Consider the following 18,877-nt stretch of genomic DNA (forward strand, 5'->3'; position numbering starts at 1 on the left):
CCTCACACACCTCCAGCTCCGCGTCTGCATTGAGTCTGTGTGTCACACACTCACCTGTCTTCCTCTCAGCGCGTGTAAACCCAGTCTGTCTGTCAGCTCAGAGACCGCCATGGCTTTGGGTAAATCCTGCTTGTTAGCAAGAACTAACAGAACGGCGTCTCTCATCTCATCCTCCGCCAGCTGAAAAGGGTCAGATGGATTTAGGCATGAACACAATATTAGATGGAGATTATACTGAACTAGTGTATATGATCTGATGATATACACAGATCATAAATTATTTACCATCATATTTAGTTCCTCTGCTGCCATTTCAATCCTGTCATGGTCACTGCTGTCCACCACAAAGATCAGACCCTGAATCACACACACACACACACACACACACACACACACACACACACACACACACACACACACACACACACACACACACACACACACACACACACACACACACACACACACACACACACACACACACACAAGGTTCACTCCACTTTCAAAGCTAAGACCAGGGGCCGGTTGCATAAACCATTAAGACTAGTCTTACAAGATTGAAGGACAGTTCAACACCACCGACTCCAGAAGCATGTGGAGGGGAATTAACACCATCACAGACTATAAAGGGAACACAAACTCCACCGTGAACACCGCTGCCTCTCTCCCGGACGAGCTCAACACCTTTTATGCTCGCTTTGAGGGAAATAACACCGCCCTCGCGGAGAGAGAGCTCGCGGCTGAAGATACAGAGGTTAGTGCACTCTCCGTATCTGAAGCGGATGTAACCCGATCCTTCCGGCGGGTGAACGTCCGTAAAGCTGCGGGTCCAGACGGGATTCCCGGCCGCGTCATCAGAGCGTGCGCGCGCCAACTGGCTGGAGTTTTCACGGACATTTTTAACCTGTCCCTCTCCCTGTCTGTGGTCCCCACATGCTTCAAAACGTCCACCATTGTTCCTGTACCTAAGCAGTCAAAAACACTCTGCTTAAACGACTGGCGTCCTGTTGCTCTGACCCCCATCATCAGCAAATGCTTTGAGAGACTAGTCAGAAACCACATCTGCTCTGTTCTCCCCCCCTCACTGGACCCACTGCAGTTTGCATACCGCAAAAACCGCTCCACTGATGATGCCATTTCATCAACAATTCACACTGCTCTCTCCCACCTGGAAAAGAGGAACACATATGTGAGAATGCTGTTTGTAGACTACAGCTCAGCATTCAACACCATTGTGCCCTCCATACTTGACATTAAACTCCGGGCTCTCGGCTTAAACAGCTTGTTATGCAGCTGGATCCTGGACTTCCTGTCAAACAGACGCCAGGTGGTCAGAATGGGCAGTAACATCTCCTCACCACTGACTCTCAACACTGGAGCCCCTCAGGGCTGTGTTCTCAGCCCACTCCTGTACTCTTTGTACACGCATGACTGTGTGGCAACCCACAGCTCCAACACCATCATCAAGTTTGCTGACGATACGACGGTGGTAGGTCTCATCACTGACAATGATGAAACGGCCTACAGAGAGGAGGTGCACACTCTGACACGGTGGTGTCAGGAGCACAACCTCTCCCTCAACGTCAGCAAGACCAAGGAGCTGGTGGTCGACTTCAGGAGGAATGAGAGAGAACACCGCCCCATCACCATCGATGGAGCACCGGTGGAGAGAGTCAGCAGCTTCAAGTTCCTCGGTGTCCACATCACAGAGGAACTCTCATGGTCCGTCCACACCGAGGCCGTTGTGAAGAAGGCTCATCAGCGCCTTTTCTTCCTGCGACGGCTGAGGAGGTTTGGAATGAGCCGCCACATCCTCACACGGTTCTACACCTGCACCATAGAGAGCCTGCTGACTGGCTGCATCACCACCTGGTACGGCAACAGTACCGCCCGCAGCCGCAAAGCCCTGCAAAGGGTAGTGCGCACGGCCAGCTGCATCATCGGAGGTGAGCTTCCCTCCCTCCAGGACATTTATGTCAGGCGGTGTGTGAAGAGAGCTCAGAGGATCATCAGAGACTCTAGCCACCCGAACCATGGGCTGCTCTCACTGATGCCATCAGGCAGACGGTACCGCAGCATCAGATCACGCACCAGCCGACTCCAGAACAGCTTCTTCCCACAAACAATCAGACTCCTTAACTCTTGACCCATCAGGATCATAACACACACTGGACAGAATATCACTCAGCACAACCCACTGTAGATAAACACACATTATATACACATTTATTTATCATACAGCATCTATTGCACTTTGGATTTCAATTTTCAATCTGTGAATAATATTTTATACTGTACATTGTATATTATTATTACTATTATAGCGTAATGTATATTGTTTAGTGTATGTTTAGTGTATATTGTTTAAAGTATATGTATATTGTAAGTATGTGTACATTGTTTAAAGCTGTGAGAACTACACTCACATTGTGTAAATTATTTATTGTTTATTGTAGAGTTTACTGTGCTGTGAGTAATTGTGGGCGCATCAGTGTAATCTGATGCTGCTTTAAATGTTGTACATGTCATGTCATGACTACCATGTTGCTCGGAACTGCACCTAAGAATTTCACCTACTGTTGCACTTGTGCATATGTAGAGTGACAAATAAAGTGATTTGATTTTGATTTTGATTTTTTGATTTGATTTGACAAGTTGAAGACTGTTCATAATTTTTTTAAATCAGTTACATAAAAACATAGATTGGCCTAATTTGATACGAAAAGTAAGACTGAATGCCACTTGCCTAACTGCTAGTGGCTCATACTAGATCTTAAGACACTGTCTTAACATAATGGCTTAGTTTATGCAACTGGCATCATATTATATGATATTATATAATTGCATAATGACAAGTTAGTGTCAAACTCTTACCTCAGTGTATTGATAATAATATTTCCAAAGTCCTCTGATTTTGGTCTGACCACCAACATCCCACACAGTGAAAGAGATGTTTTTATAATCTACTGTTTCAACATTAAAACCTAGAGAGGAAATAATTGAATATTCAATAATAATTGATAATGAGACATGACAAACATGTACATATGTATTTAAATACATCACATTTCTTACCAATAGTTGGAATGGTTGTGACAACTTCACCAAGTTTGAGTTTGTAGAGGACTGTCGTCTTCCCTGCGGCATCCAGACCAACTTGGAGAAGAAATATTTACATTTATTCCACAATAGATTCATAATTATAATAAGCATAGATTAATTACATGCATTTTTTTTTTGCTCTGTGGCCTTAAAATGATTTAAGAACATGATAACAATATTAAGGGCTAAACTGTACGACTTTAAACTTAAAGTTTGGAGAAATATATGTAGCTACTCACCCATAAGCAATCTAATCTGCTTTTTCACAAAGAGACGAGAGAAAATATGGGAGAAATAATTACCCATGTTTAGCGATAGAAAGAGCTGTTAGCTAGAATTACGTGCAAAATACGTCCCACTGCCTAAAGACGCGAATTGGTAATGGTGTGTGTTCAGTGTGTGTGTGAGTGTTTATATAGGCTTTTTGCTTTCGGTTTGACTGACAGCTCGACACCGCCACTCTCACACAAGTCGCGCGCAGTTTCTCTCGCGGCAAATCCAACGCGTTCGACATGACGTCACGTACTGTATCACGTGTCCAAACAAATTTTTTTTTTTGCAAACACAAATTTTAAAGTTAGCTCAGTTGAATGGAGTAAATACATGTGTGGCATATATGAGCAGAGCGTCGGGTCAGACATAAAAACACTGATAGTATTAAAGCACTTTGCCGTTTATCTTAAAGGGATAGTTCACCAGAAAATGAATCATTTCCTCGAACCTGTATGAGTTTCTTTCTTCTGCTGAACACATATTCATATATTTTAAAGAATGTTGGTAACCAGACAGCCATTGATTTCCACAGTATTTGTTTCCCTATGGAAGTCCATCAACTTTATGTTTACAGCACTCTTCAAAATTTCTTCATTTGTGTTCAACAGAGGAATAAACTGGGACAAGAGAGTAAACGATGACAGCATTTTTGGCTGAACCATCCCTTTAATATTCCAAGCTATTTGAGCAATTACATCTGTTATTGTAAAATGTATCGACATAACAAATCAGATGATGCAATGAACTTAAAGGTCATTATAATCTGCTTCTCAAGCAACTGTAAACACTAATAACACACCGAACATGGGCACCAGGAGGTAACACACAAAACAATACAAATATTAAAAACATGAACTAAATTACAAAGTGTGGCATAAAACGGTCCAGTGCACATAACCAACAGCGATAAATATACTATTGTTGCTTTACAATATTTGACCTGCTTAAAATTAGGCCTATACATATTGCTGGTATATATACAGTGTATGCACATACACAGTAGACTATATACACCAATCAGGCATAACATTATGACCACACACCTTCAGGGGTCTAGTGGAGTCCATGCCTCGACGGGTCAGGGCTGTTTGGGCAGCAAAAGGGGGACCAACACAATATTAGGAAGGTGGTCCTAATGTTATGCCTGATCGGTGTGTGTATATATATATATATATGAATCAGTGAGTCGATTCAGCGGTTTGGATCGCCAAATTTCAGCAGTTTGGCGGTTTGACACGCAATCCGAATCATGATTCGACTCACTGATTCATAACGCTTCGAAGCTTCATGAGGCCGTGTTTTGAAATCGTCATCACTATATAAGTCGTTATTTAGGGGTTTTTTTGCGCACAAAAACTATTGTCGCCGATTCATAAAGTTATTTTAGAACCACTGTAGTGAGATGGACTTTGTAACGACGTCTTTAGTACCTTTTAAGGGTCTTGAGAGTGAAGCGTGCCATTGTGCCAATGGAGGCCTTTCAGAGCCATCAGATTTACACTAAAATATCTTCATTTGTGTCTGAAGATGGTCTGACGGGTGTCGAACGACATGAGGGTAAGTCATTAATGACAGAATTTTCATTTTTGGGTGAACTAACCCTTTAATGTGAGAATCAAAGGCGAACGGCGCGTGACATACGTCACGACCAAATGTTAGCGATTGGTTATGGCAGATCCAGAGTGACTCTTGGCAGATCCAATAGTTTTAAACTTCAACAGAGTTCCCGCCTTCAAGGAAGTAAACGCTTGTCAATGGAGAGCGGCCAGACTCTCTGTACAAATGAAATGTACGAGAGTCTGGTAAAACAAGGCTAGCTATGGCCCTGAATGTACGCAAATTATACTACATCAATCTTTTAAGATATAGTAAAGTAATTTTTTATGTTCTTCAATAATTGGGTGACCATATTTTGATTACCGAAAATCAGGACACTCGGCCCAGCAATGAGATACTCAAATGATACTCGAAGTTTACTCAAAGATTCCTTATTAATTTCAATACATTTAAAGTAAGAAAATTATTATATTAGGGCCAAAACAGGACGTTTGGTCACCCTATGCAATATAGATTCACTGTAGTTTTCATATAACTAAGTTGTGTTTGGACACCTTATCATTACACACACATAAAAAAATGTGGTTCTTCAGCAGTTCTCCAGCGGTTCTTTGGGATGGTTAAGGTGCTATAGAAAAATATGTAAAATTAAAATATATACAAAAAATTTAAAATTAAAATATATACCTGCACGTCATCATCGAATCATGAATATGCGGTAACACTTTATAATAATGTTCAGTTATTATTTAATGATGAACTATAATTTACAAAATATGACTGCATTCGTAATGATTAATAAGTGATATGCTAACATTTTATGAATGTTTTGTTAATTCAGCTATACGTCATTTATAAATTATTAGTTATTGATGAACTAATAATTTACAAAACATGACTATAAACACTATTGAACACAGACCAGTTTATACTGATCATTTACTAATAGTCTGTTCATAATTTGTTCAAGATTAACCATTGTTTATTGAGACGATACTGAAACAAGTTTGACATTCAATGAATTATAAGTGATAAATTGTGTATCAACTAATAACTCATCAACCATCTACTATTGATCTGTTTGATTTATTTTATGATTTACACAATTTTTTAAGAACATTTACAGCACATTTGTATGTCATTAGAATACCACTTATTAATAAGTAATATGTATATAGTCATGTAAATGTTTAGTTCATCAATAACGAATAATTCATAAATGACTTATAACTAAATTAACAAAACATTTATAAATTGTTAGCATACAACTTATTATTTTTGAATGTATAGTCATATTTTGTAAATGATTAGTTCATCATTAACTAATAACTTATAAGTGACTTATAACTGAATGTTATTATAAAGTGTTACCGAATATGCAAATGTTTTGTTAAATTATTCAAATATCAACATAAAATCTTAAAGGGCCTACTATTTTGTATTGATTGTATATTGAGGAAAAAAGAGGTAGAGTTTTGCAATGCTTAATTAAATGCACATTAAAACATAAAAGGCTTTTTTAGTTACAATATTTTATTGACAATGGATTTTAATGTAATGGTAAAATGTATGTTAATTGGGTTAATGATAACTTTCTGTTGAAAGGCTGTGAGGATTTGAAGATAGAATGTTGAACTTCAACTATGATGTCACAATGTTTCTAGAATTCGTTTGAGCATTTGGAGATTTCACTAAAACATCAGATTACTTTAATCAGTGTTTGATCAGTTTGAGTTGAAGTTGAGCTAGAAAACATGGAGCACAAGTTCATCGCCACATCTTTTAATGTGTTTGACGAAGTTCGTTTAGAGGGCGAACACACAGACGTCATCATCATCGTCAATGGCAAAGAGTTTAAAGCTCACAAGATCATCCTTAGTGGATGCAGCCCTTACTTTAGGTAAGGACATGCAGGAACACGCTTTGCCATTGTGCAATGTCTAATTTAGAAGTGACATCTTTTGAAATTTTAAACCATTTGCTCCACAGGGCACTCTTCTCCACCCGATGGACCAACGTGGAGAAACATTCCTATGATATTCAAGGAATCTCCTCAGACAGCATGTCTCTAATGATTCAATACGCATATGCAAGATCTGTCCACATCTCTGAGGAGAACGTGTTGGAGCTCTTGGTGGCGGCTGATCAGTTTTTAGTTTCAGATCTTATAGATGCTTGCTGCAAGTTCCTGGAGGAGAACGTGTGCCTTCAGAACTGCATTGGCATCTGTATGTTCACAGAGCATTTTTACTCCTGCTCAAAGCTCCACCGCAAAGCAAAGCTTTACACTCTTCAGCACTTTGAGGAGGTGCAGCGAGAGTCTGAGGAGTTCCTGGATCTCTCGCTGGAACGTCTAGGTGAGATGATCGCTCAGGATGAGCTGAATGTCAAAACGGAGGAGGTGGTTTTTGAGGCCGTCCTCCGCTGGATTGATCACTCACCTGAAAACAGGAGAGAACACATCGCTGTGCTTCTGCCAAAGGTAAGACAGAGACAAATTCATCATAGTTTTGCTTTATTGTTTATCAAACCAAGAAGTAATCAATATAATAATCAATATCAGTCAATATACTGATCCGACTTACGGTTTTCCTAAAAAAGCTGATTAAAACTTGGAAAAACTCCCATAGACTTTCATTGACGTAATGTTCAGATTTTCAAACTGTCCCAACTGTCAAAAATTCAAATCTAAACACTGAAGCCCAGACTCACTCAAACTGACATTCTGTGAACTCAATCTGAGCCATAGAGACTCATTAAACTCTTCTATCTATCTATCTATCTATCTATCTATCTATCTATCTATCTATCTATCTATCTATCTATCTATCTATCTATCTATCTATCTATCTATCTATCTATCTATCTATCTATCTATCTATCTATCTATCTATCTATCTATCTATCTATCTATCTATCTATCTATCTATCTATCTATCTATTTCTAGCCATCTCATAGCAACCACCCAGAACACCATGGCAACCGCCCAGAATACCCTAGCAACTGTGTAGCAACCACCCAGAACACCATAGCTACCACCAAAGTGTCCTAGCAACCACCCTAGCAACCACCTGAGTACCCTAGTAACCACGTAGCAATTCCTTAGTTACCACCCTGAGTACCCTAGCAACCACACAGACAACCGCATAGCAACCACCCTAGCTACCACCCCAAGTACCTTAGCAACCGCATAGCAACCACCCTAGCAACCACCTGAGTACCCTAGCAACCGCATAGCAAGACCTTAGCAACCACCCCGAGTACCTTAGCAACCGCATAGCAACCAACCTAGCAACCACCCCAAGTACCTTAGCAACCACATAGCAACCACCCTAGCAAACACCTGAGTACCCTTGCAACCACATAGCAAGACCTTAGCAACCACCCCGAGTACCCTAGCAACCGCATAGCAACCACTCTAGCAACCACCTGAGTACCCTAGCAACCACATAGCAACACCCTAGCAACCACACCAAGTACCTTAGCAAACGCATAGCAACCACCCTGGCAACCACCTGAGTACCCTAGCAACCACATAGCAAGACCTTAGCAACCACCCCACGTACCCTAGCAACCACATAGCAACAACTCTAGCAACCACCTGAGTACCCTAGCAACCGCATAGCAACCACCCTAGCAACCACCCTAGTAACCACCCCAAGTACCTTAGCAACCGCATAGCAACCACCCTAGCAACCACCTGAGTACCCTAGCAACCACATAGCAAGACCTTAGCAACCACCCCGATCTGACTATTTCTATCTATCTATCTATCTATCTATCTATCTATCTATCTATCTATCTATCTATCTATCTATCTATCTATCTATCTATCTATCTATCTATCTATCTATCTATCTATCTATCTATCTATCTATCTATCTATCTATCTATCTATCTATCTATCTATCTAAACTACTAACTAAAACTTTAAACTTTTCAAACTATTTCAAACTTTAAACTTCAAACTATTTCAAACTTTAAACTTCAAACCATTTCAAACTTTTCAAACTATTTCAAACTTTCTGGTCTAGCTTTTTCAAGCCAACTTAAAGTTTGTCCACAAACTTTTAGATCTAGTTCAATATAATGTTTCATTTCCACCTTAAATTAGTTGGGCTTTTATTTGCAAGTATTTCCCCATAGACAGAGATTGATAATAAAGGCCACACCTGGTTCTCTTCCCTCACTGTGCGTCAGGTTCGAATGGGGTTGATGTCACCAGAGTACTTCAGGAGTAATGTAAGGAACAATGCACTGTTGTTGGAGAATGAGGCGTGTTCGTCCATTCTCAACAGTGCATTGAGGGCCATTTTTGACCTCCACAAGGAGGAACCCAGCGGTTCAGACCAACTGACACGCCCACGTCTGCCATCTGAGATCCTATTGGCCATTGGAGGGTGGAGCATAGGCAATCCCTCCAATGCAATTGAGGCATATGATACAAGAGCAGACCTTTGGGTTGAAGTGACTGCAGAGGATGAGCGTCCCAGAGCCTACACTGGTACAGTGGTCCTCGATGGGTTTGTCTACTGTATCGGCGGCTTTGATGGCAAGAATTATTTCAACAGTGTCAGGAAATTCGATCCCATCTCGCATACTTGGCATGAGGTAAGCATTGTTACTTATCCAAGTATCAACTAGTTTACTCTTACTACTAACAAATATTGTGACTTTGGACTGTGTATGGACCTACCTAGTCAGCTTTTCTGAGCATCATGCGCACATTTGAACATCAAAAATGTTGTTAGGGTAGCTCACTGGTATTTGAAACACAGCCATGGTATTGCTCAAAAAAAGTTATCAGATGGTATGGTAAAACTATATTATTTTGATATATATACCATGGTACCACTTGGTTGTATTATTTTTGTGGTATTTAAAGACACTGGTGCTTCAAGGAATACTGCAGTATTTGGTAATGTCCAGTGAAGTGTGGTAATACCATGGTAAAAAACCCCCACAGTATTACAGTAATGCTGTTCATATAAGCAACTCTCTTTGTTTTTGTGTTGTCTGTGCATTACACACTAGGTGGCTCCCATGTACGAACGGCGATGTTATGTTAGTGTCGCTGTTCTGGACGGACTCATTTATGCTATGGGTGGTTTTAATGGACTTAATGGACGGCTAAGAACATCAGAACGCTACGATCCAAACACCAACCAGTGGGCAATGTTGGCGCCCATGAACGAACGGAGGAGTGACGCCAGCGCCACCTCACTGCAGGGCAGGGTAAGAACATTCACCCAAGTCAAACACTTGCAAAAGTCATTTCATGGTTTAAAGGTCCCGTTCTTCGTGTTTTTTTTAAGCTTTGATTGTGTTTACAGTGTGCAATATAACACGTGTTCATGTTTCGCGTGTAAAAAAACACAGTATTTTTCACACTATTTACTTATCTGTATACCGCTGTTTCCACTGTCCTAAAAACGGCTGGTGATTTCCTCTTTCTATGAAGTCCCTCCTTCAGAAACACGTAACGAGTTCTGATTGTGCAAGCGGTTCCCGTGTTGTGATTCGACCACAGCTTAGCGCACGTGAAAGCGGTTCCTGTGTTGTAATTTGACAGCAGCTTAGCGCACGTTGGAAAGGTCACGCCTCTTAACGGAGAGATGTATGCGTTCAATAATCTCTACAGCGTCCCTGGGAAAGCCAAACAAAGGTGATTTGACTCCTGGATGAAAATAACAGCGTCTCGATGACATGGCGATAAACACACTCAACGCAACAGTTCCTTTTCTCCACGCGACCGTCCGCTTCTCCACGTGGGACAGCAACAAGACCGCGCCCCCTTTTTCGCGTTTCTTTGTGGGCGGAGGTTAGTCTGTTCTACTGCTCTACTGACGTCATTAAAGAAGGAAGTACCAGGATGTAGATGGATGTAGTCCAAGCCAGCCGTTCGCTTCTGGGAACTTCTGTTAAATAAAATATCTCGCTTGGCATTGAACTTTGAGCTTTATAATTTTACAGGTATTATTTATGCTCTAACAGCAACATTACACACTAACTAAAGTTTGAACAATGGAATCGCGAAGAAGGGGACCTTTAAGAGCATGTCGGACTCTATCAGTGTGTTAATTCTATTGTATTTGTGTGCATTTGGCAGGTTTACATCTGTGGTGGTTTTACTGGGATGGAGTGTCTCTTCACAGCTGAGAGCTTTAACCCAGAAACAAACCAGTGGACTCTCATCGCTCCCATGAGCAGCCGTCGCAGTGGTGTCGGTGTGATCACTTATGGGAATCTAGTTTATGCTGTGAGTATTATACACACATGTACAGCGATATGACAATACAAAATAAGGTGTTTAAATGTGACATTATCAACTGTACAAAAATAGATAGGCCTACTCAGAAGTGCAAAACCTTGTGTGGTTGCTGAGCCATATATTGACAGATAAATGCACATTTATGTTTCAAGGTTGGTGGTAATGATGGTGCCAGTCGTTTGCAAAGTGCAGAAGCCTACAACCCTCTCACTGACAGCTGGTGTGATATCGAATCTATGATCAATCCACGCAGCAACTTCGGCATTGAGGTGAGATTTTTTTTTTTTTTTTTAATTATGCATTTGGCAGACGCTTTTATCCAAAGCGACTTACATTGCATTCAACTACACATTTTACATTTTGTCAATTCTTCATATCAATATCAATATCAATTCAGATATTGACATCTAATGAGGATTCAGCTGAAACAACAGTTTTTAAAGACTCTCATTGGTCGTATGCTGAACATGTTTCATTAGTAACAGTTATTTGATTCTCCAAACTTCAGGTTATGGACGATCAGCTGTTTGTTGTTGGTGGATTTAATGGATTCAGCACCTGCTCTAATGTGGAGTATTACGACCAAAGGACAAATGAATGGTAACATTTACAAACAATACAGATCACTGATCATTTCACAATGCATGATGCAATGCCTACAAATTAATTGTGACCTAATTGTGCAAAAAAGAAAACACATTTTTTTTGAAGGTCCCATTAGTTAACATAATTAGTTCATGCAATAACTAATATTAACTAATAATGACCAATACATTAGTTAGAGTATTTGTTAATCATTGTTTGGTAATAATAACAACTTATTTAATGTAAAATCCTGATCAACACATTCATGTGATGCACATTCTATATTAATGCAGCTGCATTGCGTAGCCACAATAAATAACCTCACATACAAATATGGTACACTCTAAAAAAAAAAAGGTTCTATATTGCACCAAAAATGGTTCTTGGCTCGTAATCATAGGGGAACCTTTTTTAGTGCTATATAGCACCAATTTTGGTGCTTCAGTGGTTCTTCAGTGGTTCTTCAGTGGTTCTTCAGCGGTTCTTCAGAGGTTCTTCACCGGTTCTTTGACTAAGGTGCTATTTAGCACCGCTGAAGAACCTCTGAAGAACCACTGAAGAACCACTGAAGCACCACAATTGGTGCTATATAGCACTAAAAAAGGTTCCCCTATGATTACGAGCCTTTTTTTTAGAGTGTAGAAGAAGAATGAAGTGTTTAAAGTCATCATGAAATGCCACGTGCAATCCATCTTCTGTCATGTGAAGTATTTCTGAGTCAAACAAAATGTTCAAGGAGAAAGAATGGATGGGACTTCATTGTATCTTTAGAACTGATTTGATGGTGAAAAGAGTCTTTATGTGACTTTCTCTATATCTTTTTCCGCACAGGGAAGAGGCATGTGACATGAGCATTTCCCGCAGTGCTGTGAGCTGCTGTGTAATATCCGGGTTACCTGATGTCTCCCAGTATGTGGTCGATCGAGACTCTCTCCAGATATCAGAAGATGAGACAGTGATTGATCCACCTCCCCTTCCTGAAGAAACAGCATAGCAGCAGTGACTTGCCACATGATATGATTAAATGCAGTTAAAAAAAAAAACAGTGTTGGATTGTGCACTTTAAAGTCGGCATGAAATGCAAGTTGCATTCCCAGCTAACAGGGAACGTTTCCATAACTTTCACTAACGTTATGTAAAAGTTATGTAAATGTTAGAAAAAAACAAAATAGAAAAAGTCCTAAAATAATGTTTCAGGAACATTCTTATAATGTTTTCATAGTTCAAAAACATTCTCGTAACGTTGAGAGGAAACATTCTTAGAACAACATTGTTGGAACGTTTTTATGATGTTATTTGGGCTTGACTGATGTTCTCATAATGTTGAGCGAAAACGTTCTCATAACAAAGTTCTTGCAACGTCTTTATCAGGTTTTTTGTGCTTGACTGATGTTCTCATAATGTTTAGCGAAAACGTTCTCACTACAACGTTCTTGCAACGTCTTTATCATGTTATTTGTGCTTGACTGATGTTCTCATAATGTTGAGTGAAAACGTTCTCACTACAACGTTCTTGCAACGTCTTTATCATGTTATTTGTGCTTGACTGATGTTCTCATAATGTTGAGTGAAAATGTTCTCACTACAACGTTCTTGCAACGTCTTTATCAGGTTTTTTGTGCTTGACTGATGTTCTCATAATGTTGAGCGAAAACGTTCTCAAAACAATGTTCTTGCAACGTCTTTATCAGGTTTTTTGTGCTTGACTGATGTTCTCATAATGTTTAGCGAAAACGTTCTCACTACAACGTTCTTGCAACGTCTTTATCATGTTATTTGTGCTTGACTGATGTTCTCATAATGTTGAGTGAAAACGTTCTCATAACAAAGTTCTTGCAACGTCTTTATCATGTTATTTGTGCTTGACTGATGTTCTCATAATGTTTAGCGAAAACGTTCTCACTACAACGTTCTTGCAACGTCTTTATCAGGTTTTTTGTGCTTGACTGATGTTCTCATAATGTTTAGCGAAAACGTTCTCAAAACAATGTTCTTGCAACGTCTTTATCATGTTATTTGTGCTTGACTGATGTTCTCATAATGTTGAGTGAAAACGTTCTCACTACAACGTTCTTGCAACGTCTTTATCATGTTATTTGTGCTTGACTGATGTTCTCATAATGTTGAGTGAAAACGTTCTCACTACAACGTTCTTGCAACGTCTTTATCATGTTATTTGTGCTTGACTGATGTTCTCATAATGTTGAGCGAAAACGTTCTCAAAACAATGTTCTTGCAACGTCTTTATCATGTTATTTGTGCTTGACTGATGTTCTCATAATGTTGAGTGAAAACGTTCTCACTACAACGTTCTTGCAACGTCTTTATCATGTTATTTGTGCTTGACTGATGTTCTCATAATGTTGAGCGAAAACGTTCTCAAAACAATGTTCTTGCAACGTCTTTATCATGTTATTTGTGCTTGACTGATGTTCTCATAATGTTGAGTGAAAACGTTCTCACTACAACGTTCTTGCAACGTCTTTATCATGTTATTTGTGCTTGACTGATGTTCTCATAATGTTGAGTGAAAACGTTCTCACTACAACGTTCTTGCAACGTCTTTATCATGTTATTTGTGCTTGACTGATGTTCTCATAATGTTGAGCGAAAACGTTCTCAAAACAATGTTCTTGCAACGTCTTTATCATGTTATTTGTGCTTGACTGATGTTCTCATAATGTTGAGTGAAAACGTTCTCACTACAACGTTCTTGCAACGTCTTTATCATGTTATTTGTGCTTGACTGATGTTCTCATAATGTTGAGTGAAAACGTTCTCACTACAACGTTCTTGCAACGTCTTTATCATGTTATTTGTGCTTGACTGATGTTCTCATAATGTTGAGTGAAAACGTTCTCACTACAACGTTCTTGCAACGTCTTTATCATGTTATTTGTGCTTGACTGATGTTCTCATAATGTTGAGTGAAAACGTTCTCACTACAACGTTCTTGCAACGTCTTTATCATGTTATTTGTGCTTGACTGATGTTCTCATAATGTTGAGTGAAAACGTTCTCACTACAACGTTCTTGCAACGTCTTTATCATGTTATTTGTGCTTGACTGATGTTCTCATAATGTTGAGCGAAAACGTTCTCAAAACAATGTTCTTGCAACGTCTTTATCATGTTATTTGTGCTTGACTGATGTTCTCATAATGTTGAGTGAAAACGTTCTCACTACAACGTTCTTGCAACGTCTTTATCATGTTATTTGTGCTTGACTGATGTTCTCATAATGTTGAGCGAAAACGTTCTCAAAACAATGTTCTTGCAACGTCTTTATCATGTTATTTGTGCTTGACTGATGTTCTCATAACGTTTTCAAGATGATAGAATGGAATGTTTCTGTAACGTTCACATAAACCAAGAAAAAACGTTCTTAATACATGAAGAAAACGCACATTTTAAACATTTATAGAACATTAGCTAATAACATTTTCATAACGTTTTCAAGATGATTGAATGGAATGTTTCTGTAACGTTCACATAAACCAAGAAAAAACGTTCTTAATACATGAAGAAAACGCACATTTTAAACATTTAAAGAACGTTAACCAATAACATTTGCATAACGTTTTCAATATGATAGAATGGAATGTTTCTGTAACGTTCACATAAACCAAGAGAAAACGTTCTTAATACATTAAAAAAACCGGACATTTTAAACATTTAAAGAACATTCCGTAATAACGTTTTCATAACGTTTTCAAGATGATAGAATGGAATGTTTCTGTAACGTTCACATAAACCAAGAAAAAACGTTCTTAATACATGAAGAAAACGCACATTTTAAACATTTAAAGAACGTTAACCAATAACATTTGCATAACGTTTTCAAGATGATAGAATGGAATGTTTCTGTAACGTTCACATAAACCAAGAGAAAACGTTCTTAATACATTAAAAAAAACGGACATTTTAAACATTTAAAGAACATTCCGTAATAACGTTTTCATAACGTTTTCAAGATGATAGAATGGAATGTTTCCGCAACGTTCACATAAACCAAGAAAAAACGTTCTTAATACATGAAGAAAACGCACATTTGAAACATTTAAAGAACATTCCGTAATAACGTTTTTGTAATGTTTTCAAAATAATTGAATGGAATGTTCCTGTAACGTTCGCAGAGACCCCACAAAAAACGTTCTTAATACATTAAAAAAACTGGACGTTTTGAACGTGTACAAAACATTCCCAAATAATGTTTTGATAACTTAAAGGGAATGTTAACAAAACGTTCTGACAACAACTTTTTGTTAGCTGGGTTTGTCTTTTCTTCCCTATTGTGACATATATCCGAGTAAAAAGGCTTCTGGAGCAGGGCTTGATTTTGTCCATAGAGTGGAGCAGGTATCACATCACTTTGTAGGCCAACCGGCAGTTATACTGCCTTCACGTGCTATCGGAAATTTGATAATTCCCATTTCTGAAGTCATGATTATGAGCTTGTTGCATTCAAGTGCTTTGTTGTCGGAATGAACAGGAATCATGGAGGACACAGGTTTGTTCTTGCCTATTAATTAGGAGAATCGTATTCAAATTAAAATTATATTGTAATAAAATTGTAGTGTCACATGCACTGACAACAATATAACCTAAACATTTCATTTCGATGCTATCCAGATGCTATCCAGAAAACGTACTCGGTTACTTATGTAACCTCGGTTCCCTGAGATAAGGGAAGGAGTACTGTGTCGAAAGACGCATTATGGGATATAGGTTCTCCTATTCTCGAATATGAAGCATTTATAAAATCACGCAGTGCTACTGCACAGTAGAGGCTGACATTTTTTCGGGAATCCCACGGGTCACGGGATTCCCGTGGGATTCCTGCAGGATGGGAGTCATCTTTGCTATTAATCACGGGATTTGGACGGTACAGGATAAATGGTTAACGGGAGCAGACGGGAGCGGGAATCAACCAATAGCAAAGACGACAAAAAAAGAAAAAAGTAAATGCACCATTTTGTAGTTTCCTTTTAATACGCCTACAATGTAACGCAATTAAAAAATAACTACACGACCCAGCCGTCCCAGAAGCCATCAGTGCTTTTTGTCACGGCTTCCCGCCGGAATTCAAAGAGCAATTTAACCCCGCAACAAGTACTCCTTCTGAGCGTAGCTTCAGTGTTAAGGGAAGACTGATAGAGGAGAGGCGTTCTACCCTCAATCCAGAAAATGTAGATGCAATTTTGTTCCTACACAGCAACATATAACTAAGATGGACTCATTATGCAAGAGCATAATTGATGAAAATCGTTAACATGTAATTAAAAAAAACTATAAATGTAAACTATAAATGTATTGTTTACTCAACAATAAATGAGTAAAATGCAGCTTTGTGTGGTGTTTGGGTTTATTAAACTATTGTAGACATGGTGTGAACTATGTACTGTTTTTCTTTTATTTGCTGTCTTCCATTTTCTGGAGAAAATCTAGAAACAGGGGCTCAGCAGCTGCTCTAAAACAGGATGGAGAGCAGATTAAATCAAATTCTATGTATTAACTAAACACTAATTGAAGAAAAAAATAAATGGGAGCGGTACAGGAGCGGGAGTCAGTTTAAACAGGAGCGGGATGGGATGGGATTATTTTTTAAACTTTGGTCTGGGAGTGGGACGGGACAAGATTTCCTTCTATGGGAATGGGACGGGACAGGAGTGAAAATCCACTCCCGTGTCATCCTCTACTGCACAGTCAAAACGGAGTCGAGACTACTCGCGCGCTATTGGCTGGCCAGTGGTAACTGCATGAACCAATGGCAGAACAGCGTATCTGAGCGAACCTATGGGCGCTAAACCCGTGACGCTGGACACAGAAGCCCGCGAACTGACCGCAAAAGCCCGCGAAGGGCGCCCTTAAAATACGCTGTAATGCCCCAAAAACGTCAGGTTAATTCGACTGAAGCGAAGGTCAGCTGTTGTTTTAGCGCCATTGCACGGTAGTCTACGCAGTACTCCTTCCCTTATCTCAGGGAACCGAGGTTACATAAGTAACCGAGTACGTTCCCTTTCAAACGGTCAGTCGTACTGCGTCGAAAGACGCATTATGGGAGCCTATTTAATCCCGCCGTGCTATGAAGCGGAATGGTATGTACTCCCTCAGTTTGAGCACTATAAGGGGGCCCAAGACTAGAGTTCTTGACACATCATGATATATATTTATATATAGGCTATATAGAGGCCAGCAATTAAGGGGAAAAAATATTCAGTCATGCATTGAGCATATGAAGATCCAGATGCCTAACTAACTAATAAGGACGGGTTACCCGTTTATGCTTATTATTATACAGCAAGGATCTGTGGGACTCCCAGGCTGTAGAATCTGGTAAAAGTAGATGGTGAGAACCAGCCTGCCGATCTACAGATGTCACCAGTAGACACTCCACTAGACCACGCCCAGGAGGAGGCCATGCCTCTGGTGGAGTGAGCTTTGACACCTATGGGACATTGAAGGCCCATAGTATCGTATGCTAGCGCTATTGCGTCAACTAGCCATCTGGCTAGACTTTGCTTGGTGACCAGAAGTCCCTTAGTGCGGCCAGCAAAGCTTACAAAGAGCTGCTTCGACTGCCTAAAGTGGGAGGACCGCTCAAAATATGCTCTGAGCGCCCTAACAGGGCAGAGCAGGTGTAACTGTCTCTCATCCTCAGAGGGTGGAAGAGCAGAAAGAGTGATTACCTGTGCTTTGAATGGTGTTGAAAGCACTTTAGGCACATAGCCATGACTTGGTTTGAGGATGACTTTAGAATCACCTAAAATGGAATTCCATTAGACAATGGAAGAAGCTAAACATGACTGTCAATCTCCCTCGGACTGGGGCTCCATGCAAGATCTCACCTCGTGGGGTCTCAATGATCCTAAGAAAGGTGAGAAATCAGCCCAGAACTACACAGGAGGAGCTGGTCAATGACCTGAAAAGAGCTGGGACCACCGTTTCCAAGGTTACTGTTGGTAATACACTAAGACGTCATGGTTTGAAATCATGCATGGCACGGAAGCTTCCCCTGCTTAAACCAGCACATGTCCAGGCCCGTCTTAAGTTTGCCAATGACCATTTGGATGATCCAGAGGAGTCATG

The 18,877-nt window shown here is 39.8% G+C and overlaps 3 protein-coding genes across 3 annotated transcripts in view; 2 read left to right on the plus strand and 1 right to left on the minus strand.

Annotated features, from left to right (window-relative positions):
- The window catches only part of LOC307143352 (ADP-ribosylation factor 4-like), a 4,010-nt gene extending 440 nt beyond the window's left edge, over positions 1-3,570 (minus strand). Inside the window, exons 1-5 of the mRNA XM_079844855.1 lie at positions 3,342-3,570; positions 3,076-3,156; positions 2,875-2,984; positions 286-357; positions 55-180 (exon numbers count right to left, since the gene is read on the minus strand). Coding sequence (XP_079700981.1) covers positions 55-180; positions 286-357; positions 2,875-2,984; positions 3,076-3,156; positions 3,342-3,408 — 456 coding nt within the window. The 5' untranslated portion in view covers positions 3,409-3,570. The remainder of the gene's footprint in view (positions 1-54; positions 181-285; positions 358-2,874; positions 2,985-3,075; positions 3,157-3,341) is intronic.
- Positions 1-18,877, plus strand: part of traf3ip2b (TRAF3 interacting protein 2b) — a 1,379,907-nt gene that overhangs the window by 1,182,515 nt on the left and 178,515 nt on the right. The gene's annotated exons all lie outside the window — the stretch shown is intronic.
- LOC307143143 (kelch-like protein 10) lies at positions 6,687-12,783 on the plus strand (the record flags this gene model as incomplete). Its single annotated transcript, XM_079844447.1, has 8 exons — positions 6,687-6,832; positions 6,922-7,414; positions 9,134-9,544; positions 9,968-10,168; positions 11,043-11,192; positions 11,357-11,473; positions 11,713-11,804; positions 12,621-12,783. The coding sequence occupies 8 exons, from the start codon at positions 6,687-6,689 to the stop codon at positions 12,781-12,783; spliced, it is 1,773 nt and encodes a 590-aa protein (XP_079700573.1).

The sequence above is a fragment of the Gobio gobio genome (genome assembly GCF_949357685.1).
Source record: "Gobio gobio genome assembly, chromosome: 19".
Classification (NCBI taxonomy): domain Eukaryota; kingdom Metazoa; phylum Chordata; class Actinopteri; order Cypriniformes; family Gobionidae; genus Gobio; species Gobio gobio.